The 13,770-nt window shown below is 37.2% G+C and overlaps 1 protein-coding gene across 4 annotated transcripts; it reads right to left on the bottom strand.

Moving 5' to 3' along the window:
- Positions 1 to 1,070: 1,070 nt before the first annotated feature.
- LOC137745534 (uncharacterized) lies at positions 1,071 to 8,054 on the bottom strand. Of its 4 annotated transcripts, XR_011069693.2 has the most exons (7): positions 7,885 to 8,054; positions 6,855 to 6,911; positions 3,872 to 5,358; positions 2,690 to 3,666; positions 2,181 to 2,397; positions 1,417 to 1,494; positions 1,071 to 1,291 (listed from the first exon to the last, which is right to left on the bottom strand). XR_011069693.2 is itself a non-coding variant. In XM_068485496.2 (5 exons), the coding sequence occupies exons 3-4, from the start codon at positions 5,352 to 5,354 to the stop codon at positions 2,693 to 2,695; spliced, it is 2,457 nt and encodes an 818-aa protein (XP_068341597.2). In that variant the 5' UTR covers positions 5,355 to 5,358; positions 6,855 to 6,911; positions 7,885 to 8,010; the 3' UTR covers positions 1,071 to 1,494; positions 2,690 to 2,692. The 4 variants fall into 4 exon arrangements, 1 of the variants encoding a protein (XP_068341597.2); XR_011069694.2 differs by lacking the exon at positions 2,181 to 2,397 and having other exon boundaries at positions 7,885 to 8,010; XR_015954269.1 differs by lacking the exon at positions 6,855 to 6,911 and having other exon boundaries at positions 1,071 to 1,494; positions 7,885 to 7,995.
- Between the last annotated feature and the right edge of the window lie 5,716 nt (positions 8,055 to 13,770).

Below are 13,770 nucleotides of genomic sequence, written 5' to 3'. Positions count from 1 at the left end.
CACCAAAGCACGAAAGTCAGCATCATTAAATCGATTTCTATATATATAGAAAAGGAATATGATGATATTATTGGGGAGTCTCTACCTTATCTTGCAATGTCATGTGATAATTTGAACCCTTTTTTTTATAGGTCACCCTTAAAATATCGTTTTTGCAAAAAATTAATTAAATCTAAAATCATTTAGTCTTCAAACGGTTATATAATAAATAAACGAATCATGTTTTCTAACCAAGTTAATTGATTTTTGATCTAGTGATTAACATAATTAATAAGGGATGATTTAGAAAGTAAACGATTTCGATCATCAAATAACACTACAAAGTAAAAATGAGAACCAAAAAAATAAAACGATAAGATCCAAGTAAAATGGTTGCTAGCATCTTCATTGTGGAATTCAGATGTTTCGAGCACAAAGCTCTCCGGCTAAAGTATGATCAAAGATTATCTAAAAAGGCAATGACTTCATCTAAAATGAATTCATGTAAATAGATGAACTCATTGCTTTTTATTTTGGTTCAGTTAAAACCTTCCAAATATGGCACAGATATGTGGAAATGTATACATGACACGTGTATGAGTGTTGGACAACACTAAGAACTGATCTGGCGGACACGTCAATTGTTTAGAATCCGCAACAGCGGAATTGCTACTCTCCTGCTCTTCCAATCCTCAACTAGTGTTCACTGTTACATGACGTCTTGATCCAACAATATATTATCATGTAAAAAAAAACAAACTACAGTTACTCGATCCTCCATTGAGGCAGAATATCGATTATTAGCTCATAATGCGGCTGAAATCACCTGGATTCGTTAAATCTTCAGAGACATTGGATTTCCCTTATCCAAAGTTCCTACTATGTGGGGTGACAATGTGTCTTGTGATTTCCCCGGCATCAAATCCAGTTTTCCATGATCGTACTAAACATGCGGAAATTGATTACCACTACATTTGTGAATTGGTTCATGCTCATCTTCTACAAGTTCAGTATGTTCCCAGTCAAAATCAACTTGCTGACATTCACACAAAGGCTTCTATGTGTTTATGAGAGTACCGAAACAAAAGAACTGTGGGAGATTCTGCTAAAATAAGATTCTGAGAGCTTCCAAATAAAGCTATAAACAAGTCACAGAAAATCAAAAGGAAAAGAAAAACTCCATTCTGGTTCATGACCCCAACAACGAAATTGGTAAAATCCAGATTGTTGAAAGCTAATATAACATGAACACTATCCATCTCAAGTCAAGTTCTGAAATACTAGTTTCCGAGATTCCGAAGGATCTGGGAACCTACAGCAATACGAACAGAATGAATTCAATCTTACCTTGGATGTACTGCACCCGCCATAAAACCAAATCGACCCCCAATGCGTTCTAATTGATTATAAGAATAACGAAAAATACAATTTACATACCATCCATCCAACAAGACGAAAACTTCTAAGCTTCGAGTTTATTCAAGTCCCAGCACATTATTTGAATATTTATCCCACCTGGCAGGAAGAAAGCAAGGAATGTGATTAACAGATCAATCGAACAATGTACATATATGAAGAATTATGCCACAAGTATTTCATTTGATACCCTCAACAAACCTGACTTATCATCCAATTCCCCTTAACGAACACTAACCCGACATACAAGCATAGCATCAGGTGTACGACTAAACAGATCCATGATCCAATGGGCGAAGTGAGAAGCTCGAATTTAATATCCATATTTCTTATCTCAGAAACTTGAAAAAATACATACTCCATTTGACTGACAAGGACAAACTTTAGGGCGTGGATGAACTAAAAAGGTCCATTCACACAGGAAACAAAACGAATAAATATCATAAGGCCATAGTTTTGTTCTTATTCTCCTTCATTTTCTCAGCAAACAAAACAAGGGGTACAAATATATATATATGGCTCCTATCACCAGAAATGAAACAAAGATCTGTGAGAAATTGAATCCTAAAGAATTAACAAATACGATACATTCAACCTATATTTCGAGTTATTATTCACAAAATATTTCAAAAAAAAAAAGAAATAAAACCAGACTAGGAGAGAGTCAGAGAGACCTGATTTAATCAATCAATACACCTAAATAAATAAACAAAATGTCAGATCCAGAATGAATCTAACTATATAGATCTAAGAAGTAAAGAAGGAGATTAGTATAGCACATCTACCTGGTTTGTTGGAAAATATTATCACTGAAGGATATTGTTGAGGGTTGCAAGAAGAGAGAGCTCGAAGAGTCCTTACTTTTCTGTTTCTAAATTGATTACTTTACTGAAAAAATCCTTTAGTTATTCTTAAAATTTACACGATTCGGTAAACTCAGTTCATCCTGTGTTCTCCAAAAGCTATTATCTTCATTCAGCAGCCAAAACAATTAATTTACCCCTGTTTTGGTTCCACAAAGAAAAAGATCAAGTCGTAAGACAAGTATGCAGAGTATAGTTTGTTATATTGTTTATGTATGATACAAGAGTATATCATGTAAAGTTCTCTTATCTTTGTCGCTCTTCATTTTTGTGCTACCTTTTAATTGTGTTGCACAATATCTTGTATTTGATTGACAGCTAGTAAAGAAAGTAATATAGCACGACAGTTTCCTCAATAAAAACATGAAAATATAAACCACTATATTTGTGACACACTTCTTATGTACTCCAGCAGAACCACATTTACTAACCTTTTAAACTTCACCAAGAGATTTTGGCATTTTAGTCCTTGGTCTACCTCGTCTTTTCTTAGTAGGTGGAGGCATGATAACATCTTCTGAACCATCATCCATCACGTTCTTAGTGTCAGGTACAGGAGAGATACGAAACCCGTATGAACTTCTAAAGTAGCTTGACGTGAAGAGGTCATCAATATATTCATAAATGCTACCAGAATGTTTTTGTACAGCAACAAGTGCATGAACACATGGAAAGCCTTTAATTTGCCACTCATGACAGGTGCACAGACGATTATGCAGATCAACCATAACAGAATAATCAGCATGCACCTCATACACAGAAGCAGTAGAACGACTGACATTCCAATTCCTACCAAGCATCAATATTTCGTTCAAGGTTTTCTCCATCTCAGGGCATAGAACAGAAGACCATTGCTCTGCTTCACGACTCAACTCAGCCATCATTCTCATGAGTTTAATCCTGATGCCATCAACCATATGAAAGATGGGCAAGCCACATAGCTCCAAAATCCAAGAATTAAATGTTTCTGAAACATTGTTGCATGTTTCACCATATTGATTACCCTTAAAGTAGGCATATGACCACTTCTCCTTGGGAAGATCCTCGAGAAAGGTCATAACAGGAGCACCACCCTCATGTTTCAAATTTCTCAAATTAACCTCAAAAGCAGATTTAGTGGGAGCATGAGCGCATTTTGAAAAAAGATCAACAATTCGATCCCGCAAAAATTTACCATAAGTAGATGGAAATTTAGATAAAAGGTTCTGTTTCAAATTTTGCAAGCAAAATGCATGATGGGATGTTGGAAATATGTTTGAAACAGCTTCAACGAGACCTTTGTTCTGATCAGATACAAATGTAATTGTCCTACCTTGTGGGGTCAAAACTTTAGCTAAATTTTCAAAGAACCAGCTCCAATTTTCCTCATTTTCTGAGTCCACAATAGCAAATGCAAAGGGGAACGATCCTGCAAACGAATAACATAAAAACAGAATTGATGATGAGTAATCTAATATTTTTAAAGATAGTTGCTGACAAATACATTTAACATAATGTCAATCACCAATAAATACAACATACAGATGTACTTGTCAACCAGTTTTACTAATAGCTCCATGAAAGTGCCTTTCTTCATTTCACAGATACATATCAACAATCACTTAAACTTATACCTTGATTTCCATTCTTCCCGGTGGCACCAATTAGTTGGCCTTCATGCTTACTTTCTAGAACAGTCACATCTATGAACAACAACGGTCTGCACCACTGAAAACCTTCAATGCAAGCACCATAACAAATAAACAATCTCCGAAAGCGAGAAGTCTCGGGATCACAATCCAAGACACAATGCGACCCGGGATTACTTGACATTAAAACATTATTATAACCAACCAATCGACTATACGATGAGGATTCATCACCATGAACTTCACTCTTAGCCATTTCTTTTGCGTACCATGCAGTATGGTAAGGGATATCAAGACCATAATTCTGCTTAAAATCCTTGACAATATCTACTGGCTTAATAGACGGTTTCCCCCGGATTTGATCCACCAAAATAGAAGATACGATCTTTGCATTCATCATCTTACTTTTCTCCTCACGGTTAACACCCGTGCAAGTGTGAACATTATTTAGAGTCTTTATGTAGAAAAAACCATTCAACCGACAACCTGAAGCATATACACGCCAATTACAGCCATCTGAAATCTTCTTAAAACATTCAGCAATAACACGGTCCTTATCATTCTTTACATAAGCAAAACGAAATCCCATCGCAAAGGCATACATACACAACTTCGTACGAAATCCATTTGCACCCCCTTCAAACTTCTGGCCTACATGATCAATGTATTCCTTCCAACCCTGAGACAAGTGTGTATCACTTTCCTGAAATCTGGAGATGCTATGTAACATGCATGATGAAGATGCTAAATGATTAGATATTACATCATCACACGATGCATGATTAGATATCACATCATCAAACGCTACATGATTGGATACTTCATGATTGGACGCATCATGGTTAGATATTACATCAATAAACGCTGCATGGTGAGAAGCTGCATGATTAGAAGTTGCATCACTAGATGTTGCATTATTAGAAGCTGCCCGATTAGATGTTGCATCATCAGACAATGTACGATTCGGAGCTCCAGGTGTAGTATCATTAGGTGCTCCAGGCGTTGCATGATTAGACGCTGCCTGATCAGAAGCTAGATGATCAGGTGTTGCATGATTAGTTGCATCATGATCAGACGCTGCATGATTAGAAACTGCATGACTATGACTATGAGGTGTCTGATCAGAAGCTGCATAATTACAAACAGCACGACACTGAGGTGGAGGATTAGGCGCTGCAATATTGCCATCCTCATTATTTGAACTTACAAGATCCTTGACCGAAATGTCAACAAAACTTCTCTTCAACATAGATAAACACATAAGCATCAAATGCACATCCATATCTGATTGCAGCAAGCAATTAGGATGCTCAGGAAGAGAATATGTCAGCTCAAAACTCCCTACTGTCAGTTGTTTAAACCTTAAACATATCTCTTTACAGATATCTGCATATTTACTGTGTTCCAACAAAGCAATGACAACAGTAACTGCACGATAACTACACATTGCTATTCTAGCACTCTCCATTCCTCTACATGCAAAAAGGAAAGCCAGAGATAAACAGTAAGTATAAACAAAAAAAAAAAAAAAAACCAGTAACTACAACTACCATATAACTAAAAGTAACTGTTCCATAGTAAATATCAAGCTCCTCAACAAAATCAAATGTTAAACCACTACGTTAACAAGTACTCCTATGAGTCCTATCAAAAGACAAACCAAACACAATCTAATTGGCAGACATGGGTTTAACCAAGTTGGCTAGGGCAGTATGCTCCACCATCGACACCCAAATTCGAATCCCACCCCCTGTAGTTTAGATAAATTTAGTGTAATTATCATATCATTTGTCAAAAAAAAAAGGACACAATGTAATTGAATGCAACCATCTTAAACTTAATGCAATAATACTTCTGAAACAGTCTACTGTAACAACTGTAACCAAGAGTTTTCCATATTTTCTTGGCACTAGGATGCAACATTATACAATCTATTCACCACAACATAACAGTACCCGTAAAACTGTTGTGGAACAACAAAATCGAAAAAAAAAAACATGAGAACGGAAATAACAGTGCTGAACCAAATACCACAACCATACCCAATCAATACAAATTAAATACAATACCTAAAATGTTAAAGCAAACTAACAAGCAAGGAGAAATTTAGAAATACAAATTCACGCAAGAGCAATACCTCAATAACTAATTCAATTTTAAGAAATAAAACATTCTTAATAAACCAAAAAATAGATGTAGATAAACTGACAAAAGAGAAAGAACACGAGCAGAAAGAATAAACTGAAAACAAAACAAAAACAAAATTCTAAATAGCATGTTAAAAAATTTATGAAAGATTGGCCAACTATGTACTCCAAATAAGTGATAGCTCTGAAATAGAATTTTAAACCAAGATAAGTAATAGAAGATAATCTAACCATTAATCACCAAACTTGGTAAGGACTACCCAAATGAAGGACAAAATGATTAATGAAAAACAAAAGTATTGTATCAACGAATTGAATGAAAATCTCTGTTATTGCAATTATGCAACTAAAAATTTACATCTTAAGAATAAAAAAACGAATCCTAAAAATTTACATATTAAGAAACAAAAAAAAACGAATCTTGCAATTTGTGCTTTCCAAGCAAGTTGACATTTTAAGGGTGAAGTAAGATCAAAATCCGGTTGATCAACACTAGGGAGGGATATAGTTTAATTTAACTTCTGAACTAAAGGATAAACGTTCTCTAAAACACAAAACAATAATATTAATCTATGGTATATTCCTTTTCCGAAAAAGCACTTGTGCTGGAAGACCACATTCCAGGTTTGGAAAAATTAAACGGTGAATATGTCTACTACTACTGTTACTGTATGATCGTGTGATACTAAATACCGCTCCGTAGAAATTGCAGGTAATCCAGGAAATAACATAAATGGAAACAAATAAAAATCCATATAGATGTGGGAAAACTATCCAGGTTAATTTTGTGAGTTACAAAGAGTGAAGGAGAAAGAATTTACATTTCCTTTGGTTATCCTTGATTGGGTGTTGACTTGTACGAATCAATCCACACTCCCCTGCACAATGCATGTGTACAGTTCAAACCTCAATGAAAACAAGTAAAAATGTCCTTTAAAGAAATAGTGTTAAAAATTAAATTGGGAGAATAAAAAATATAATTGCATTGTCAATTGTGTATACACAAAGCTAGAGTATAATCTACACCACCAAAACGGGAGATATTACAATACCTGCAGTGCAAAGTGAGAAAGTACAAGTCTGCATAGAGTACAAAGAATTAAAACTCTATACATATATGTAAGTGCCGGAAAATGGTATGAATCCGGACTACTGATCAAGTTGATTCTTGCTTGAATGTTCCAAATTCAGTGTGGCACAACAAGAAATTTTTGGGCCACATATGTCTAGCAGAGTTCAAAATCCAAAGAAGGTTGGCATTAACAATTAGAATCTTGGCAAGATTACATCTTTCATTTTGGTTAAATTCTGAATTTTAGTGATTATTTTCCCTATTTCACATTTTTATTTTATGGTAACATCTCTACCGGGTAATGTCGATTTTGTAGCTTAACAATAACAACTTATGTAGCCTAAAAGAAGCAAAATTTGATACTGTTGATACTGAATAAGAAAGAGGCTTCACTAAATTTCACTCCCATTTGGCTCGAATTCGTCGTAAATCACCATAAGTATAGAATCCCTTGACTTAAAAGACTATATTTCGACAATGGAAACACAAACCACCATGAAAATCTGCAGAACCAATAGTGTACATTGTCTTCCAAACAGTACGTTCGGTACAATTATGTAATAACATTGCAGAAATATCAAGAACTTATTAGCAGGATGCTTATGTGAGCCAACATAACAGGAACAAGTAAGAACGAGAACAATTTAGGGGCTTGATAATATGCAAAATACAGAATTTTGGGGAAATAGTGGAGACAAAATGAACTAATTAACCCAATTGAAGAGAGAGAGAGAGAGAGAGAGAGAGAGAGAGAGAGAGAGAGAGAGAGAGATTTGAACCTTAAAAGAAGAGGAATTGGAAGCAATGGAGGAACTCTGGAGCCGACTTCATACAAGAAGACGAGTAGACTGGAAAAATGCTTTTCTAACTAGCGCTTAGCTTCGGATTACTTTTGGGGCTTGACGGGGCCACTGTCAAACTCCTTTCAATTTTTATTGTATGAACAATTAAAAAAAAAAACTAGACCCCATCAAATTATCTTATTTTCTCAATTCACGTTATAATCTCACTCATCTTAAAAAGTTAAAAAATTAAAATGTGTTGTAGACATAATTTACTGAACAATTATGGAGGAGAGAGAGAGGGGTGCGGCATAGATAGAGAGAAAGAGAGAGATGTGTAATTGAGGATGTCTATTATTCTATCCCATTGTACCTTTATTTATAGTAGTAGGATATGTAAAACCTTTCCCTTTAGGATTACAATATTTAATAGGTAATCTACTCCTAATAGGAATATAAGAGATATTCCAAAATATACAAGGATTTACACAATCACATTTCTAATCTAATAGGACTGCAACACTCCCCCTTCAGTGTGTAAATACTCAAGTAAATGGCACATTAGGTCTTCAGTGATGAAGCAAGTACATTTGATGAATACGTCGGCACAATGAACGAATGCGAGTCTCAAATCAACGGAAGAATGCATAAAAAGTAAAACTCATAAAACCTCGTTATGGTAAAACCCATGGTGGGGAAAAACACATAGTCTAAGGAGAAAAGTGAGAAGTTGCATTAAGTCAAAAGTATACATCTTTTGGACGTAAGTAGAAGAGCTCTCAAGGGTATGATCATCCCAAGATGGGTGCCTCGTTAAAACCTAGTTAGGTAGCAAAAACCCAGTGGAAAAAATGCTCCTAATCATAGGGAAAAAGAGTACATTAATATCAAGTGAGTATACTTCTAGATACTCCCCCTGAGTTTGATATAACTTCCAAATGAGAACTGCAAGCATTGCATATGAATAGTTAAGCATACCAATTCCTCGGACAAGCTTCTGGAAGGTTAACTTCGGCAGTGACGTCGTGTAGAGGTCAGCAATGTTGTCTGGGATCGGCTTGCATGACTTCAATCCCTGATGCTTTGCTGATGTAGATGTAGGCACAATATGTCTTAGCGTTGACTTCGTTGATGTATCATGTCTTGGTCGGGTGGATACATATGACATAGTCTTCATGGATAGTCGTCGGGACTCAACGATGGATGAAAACACAATAAGTACTTCAAATATGTTGAACAAGAACTCCTAACCATGTCTCACTTGTGGCGTAGTGAAGTGAGGTGAGTCTTGGAACGATTTGAAGATTTCACAACTAAGGTCATATCGTGGACCTCCAAGATATTGCGATATCCCTCAAGGTAAAGACATAACCATTTGGGGATTTTGTCTTGTGCGGGTTTGATAAGTAACATGCGTCAGCATAACAAGGCAAACATCATTTCGAGGATTAGGGGGTTGGATCCGCTCAAGATGCGTTGGGATTTGCCCTCATAATACCTTCAGGGTACGTCTTTAATACCAATTTAGTGGTTGCGTGTAGGCGCGGTGCTGCATCTTTACCAAGATCAACATCGAAGGAGATGCCCTTTCTAAATATAATGAGCTAAGTACAACGAAGTGCAAAGTTGAAATTAGATATGGAATTTTGGATTCCATAACCTCTTCAAGAGTCTCATTTGCATATAACGTATGGACAATCAAAGGTATACTCAAAGGTGACACATTTGGAGTGCAATTCGACTGATAGACCAAAATACCGTCAGAACAATGCTTCAACTTCAGGTTAAGGCATAAACGAGTTTCCCAAGATCCTTCATCTCAAATTCCATCTTCAGGTGAGAGGTAGTTTTCTCAAGCTCTTCTGGAGTCTTAGTGAGATTCGTGTTAACGACATAAACTGTAACTCTAGTAATTTGGAATAAGACTTCATAGTTTAACACTTAAGGGCATAATTCGTATCCCTGACTGATCAAATAATCACTTAGATGGGTATACCATATCCGTCAGATTTTTCAATCCATAAGTGAACTCCTCAAAATAAGTTTAAGAGGGTGTTCCGTGGTTTTGGAACTATTTAAACCAGTCCATGTAATTCTTCGAGAACTTACATGTAAATCTTCATATTTATATCTCTCTGGAGAAAACACTAACCATATTTCATAATGCTGCTATCAATCACATGACGTTTTGAGATAAACCTTGCGCCATAAGGCGTGCATCATATCGCACTATTTCATTCATCTCATAACGCTTCATTTCCTACTTCTAACACAACAGGGTTACCTTGGGCTGTGTAGGAACGGCAGGTCCAATACACACTTTGGTAAGGAATTTGACCTGGATTGTAACTTTAGTTGTCCAATCAGTTCTACGTTGTCACTTAATCAACGGAACATGGTTCGATATCGTCGCTTTTCATTTATGTCGATAGCTACCATATAAGTGAAAACATCATCGATGATAATCTCATTTCAATTCCATTTAGCTCATCCAAACTAGTATACTGGACCAAGAACTTTAAGTTTTGGGAGAAATCCAGATTAATCTTATGAGATGGAAATGATTGAGACAGCGATCGAGTTTAGATTCATTGTTGTGCCATGCCTTCCTCTTCTAGGGAAGTGAATCCTACGAACCGAATGATCTGTTGTGCTACAGGCCAAGATAGATTGATTGGCTATCTGCCGGTGTACCGGACCATCCAACAGGGGGTCCAAATCATCCAACAGGGGCGGCACACCCTCCAGGGATGTTGACTCAACGTTCGTTAAGTACGTCTATCCTTGCAGGCATGTTTGTGCCTGGTATATGATATTGTCACTTTAGCTAGATCAGAGGAATGCGTTTGGGGTAACATTCTGAAAGCTAGAATTCATTGCACTTGCTTATTACACTTGTGCGGTATGGGGATCAAGATGAGACATAGTGGGTAACGTCCATGCAAATTCGCTCCATTCTCCAGGAACGTTGATGTTCTTATCTCGTACTAATGGTGGGAAGACTGTCTCATTAAAGTGACAACCCGCAAATGAGCGGAAAAAAGATTGCGTGCAAGGGCTCTAAGAGAGTTAGTGTGAAGGAGAATCATGATCGACAAAAAATACACATCATTCTTTGAGGACCCATGGTGGTACGTTGCGGCAGCGCAACTTGGCACATAGAATGCACACCTAAATGTGTAAATACAAAAATCGTCAGGTTCGTACCCAGTAACCAACTGTAATGTCATATAGGTTGGGTGGCAATGGGCCTCAAGGCGGACCAATATAGCTGCGTACAAAATTGCATAGCCATAGGCAAAAATCGAAAACTTGATACATTTACCAAAATTCGGGCGATCATTTAAATTGCGCTTTATGATCGCTAGGCGAGGCTATTTGGGGTGAACATGGGAATTTGATGTTCAAATTATAAACCTAAAACACATGCAATACTTTATTGAAAACCGTCAGTACAAACTCTCTGGCATTATCCAGTATCCCGGACCTTAAGGGATAAGTAGGGTGGTGAGCCCTTAATCGGCCATGAGGTTTAGCAGCAATGTGTGTGGACAAACATATGACCAGTTTGTTGATTCATCAACCAAAACCATAAGTATTTATATGGTCTGCATTTTGGTTGGATTAATCCACATATATTCCCTTGAATCCACTGTGAAAAGAGAGTCGTGTCGTATCTTTGCGAGGAATGATATAGAAAATCAGTTTCCTTAATGAGCATGCTTGGCAAAGTGTGCTTGTAGACACAATATCCTTACTTCATATAAGGAGATGCATTGTAGCATTATTGTTTGACCTAAGTGTCCCAAAAGGTCGTGCCAAAGCAAGTAAACTGCTCAATCACCAGGCTCCATGCTGGCCACATGTGGTGTATTCCCAGTTGGGAGACAACCCATTGGCCCCAAACCAAAGCTTCATGCTCATTTTTAGAGGTGGTGCAAAGATATTTCACTCTATTTTCTTCAGTGGTTTCATTTATGATCATTGTCATCTCGAATATCCTTAAAAACTCAACATCAGGGAGAATTTAAGGTTCCTTAAATGGTAATTCAGTACCATACAACGAGGAGCGTGCCAAATGCTCTTAATCAGGTTGGATATACCTGAAGTCGTTGTTAGAGATGTGATTTAGGTGTAAAGTTAGTGTGTGTAGTACGCATTCATCCAGACAACTAACTTTCCCACATTCCAACCTAATCACGTGTTAATTGAATCGGTCACATATATTAAGAAACATGATTCAATTAACTCATATTCGAGGACAATATCAATAAGATTATCCATAAGTAAAACATACACCATACTTGAATCCAAGAACATGGAAAAATGTTCACAAAGTAAATGGTTTACAAGGGGATTTGGCCAACAAGGCCATCCATGTCAAAATTCTGCTTTTCCAACGATGTTTGGTGGAGCAAAATTAGTCTCATATATTGACTACCAGAATGGTACTCCTTAACAACATTGGTAGAGGCACGAACATGTGCATAACCAATGATCCATTCCATCAAGACGGAAGTAGATTATGCAGGGTTGAAGTTTGGGAATACTATCCCTTATTCTTGAAGTTTTAGGTCTTAGGTACCAATGATCATGCTTCGGGCATGATGCCACTCCTTGGCAGGCCCTGATTCTACCATATGTTGTAAAAACAAACTCGAAATTGGATTGCGAGAGAATATGCCATTTGGTGTATCCTTGCTGAAGCAGTGCATCACCATTCGGTAGGCTTTGACCGAACTGGGTCGTGCTATTCGGTAGACTCCAACCGAACTAGGTTCATACCTTTCTCTCACGTTTGTGGTAGTAATCAGATTCGAGAATGGGGTAAACTTCCGTTTTCTACACTGCTGCTTCAGGGGCAAGTTAGAAACATGGAAGGACGAGAAAAATATTCTCCAGTCAAAATTCGATCGGATTTATGAACTTCAGAATTGTACTCATTCATGGACGTAATCATGGTGTGCTTCGGGCAATATGTCGCATGATCACACGGTCTGTAGGAGCGAGCCAAAGAGCTATGAAATCCTTGTTTGGGAGGTATTTCCATTGATAATGCTTTGGGCATAAGTCTTCGAATGAAATGCTGTGCAGTCCATAGTGGCTACAGGTATAGCGGGCCAAGGGAAGAGGTTAGAGCTCGGCAGCGTTAAGCTGCTGCTTTGGACCACGGTGCGAAGGAAGCCCAGCTTCTCTGGCTTCAGTTTGGCGTCATACAAGCCCAGCAAACAAAAGTTTTCAGGCGAGTTGGTTGGGTCGAGTTCACGGGACAAGCCTGGCTGGCTTGGTCTAGTGCGAGCTGGATTGTGAGGGAGCCCAGTGAAAAAAAAAGGTGCTAGCTCTGTGGGTATGGAAGGGTAGTAAGCCTAGCAAGTCAAACGCAGGCTAAGGGCCTGGTCCAAGCATGCAGCAAATCCCAAAAAAGGTGTTGCCTCACGGTGACGTCACAATGACGCACATATAGGTTAGTGCGACTATCCCCCCCTTCTTTTTTTTTTTTTTTTTTTTTTTGGCCCTTTTTTATGGTTTTCAAAACCCCAAAAAAAAAATCATGCTTCTATTTTCTTTTGATTCTTTGACTCACAAATTCCACATAGCAAAAATTGCGTAATGCATGAAACAAATATATATATTGACAAATATATGAAACATATACAATATATATATCAGAAGGCAAATATAAATGTAGGGGGTTCATGCATCATGAGAAATGTTTTCATGCTTCAAGGTCGTTTCAAATATCTTCCTTTATTTTAAGCGTATCTGATTGACAGAAAACAACAAAAGCCTTTGAATTTGTAGAAGATCTTTCTCAGAAAACCGGAATTGCATCTCCAAGGCGTTGTATCACGTTCAACAAAGAAAAATTAAATTGAATCACTA

The sequence above is a fragment of the Pyrus communis genome, chromosome 12 (assembly GCF_041283825.1).
Source record: "Pyrus communis isolate YQ-2024b chromosome 12, ASM4128382v1, whole genome shotgun sequence".
Lineage (NCBI taxonomy): Eukaryota > Viridiplantae > Streptophyta > Magnoliopsida > Rosales > Rosaceae > Pyrus > Pyrus communis.
The sequence above is the reverse complement of the archived record's forward strand: the minus strand, read 5'-3'. Positions and strand labels throughout refer to the sequence as shown.

Excerpts from the sequence above, each read along its gene's own strand:
- LOC137745534 (XM_068485496.2), bottom strand. The coding sequence starts at position 5,354 with ATGGAGAGTGCTAGAATAGCAATGTGTAGTTATCGTGCAGTTACTGTT. Across the intron at positions 3,667-3,871 it reads CGGGAAGAATGGAAATCAAG|GATCGTTCCCCTTTGCATTT; the intron begins GTATAAGTTTAA and ends ATTCGTTTGCAG.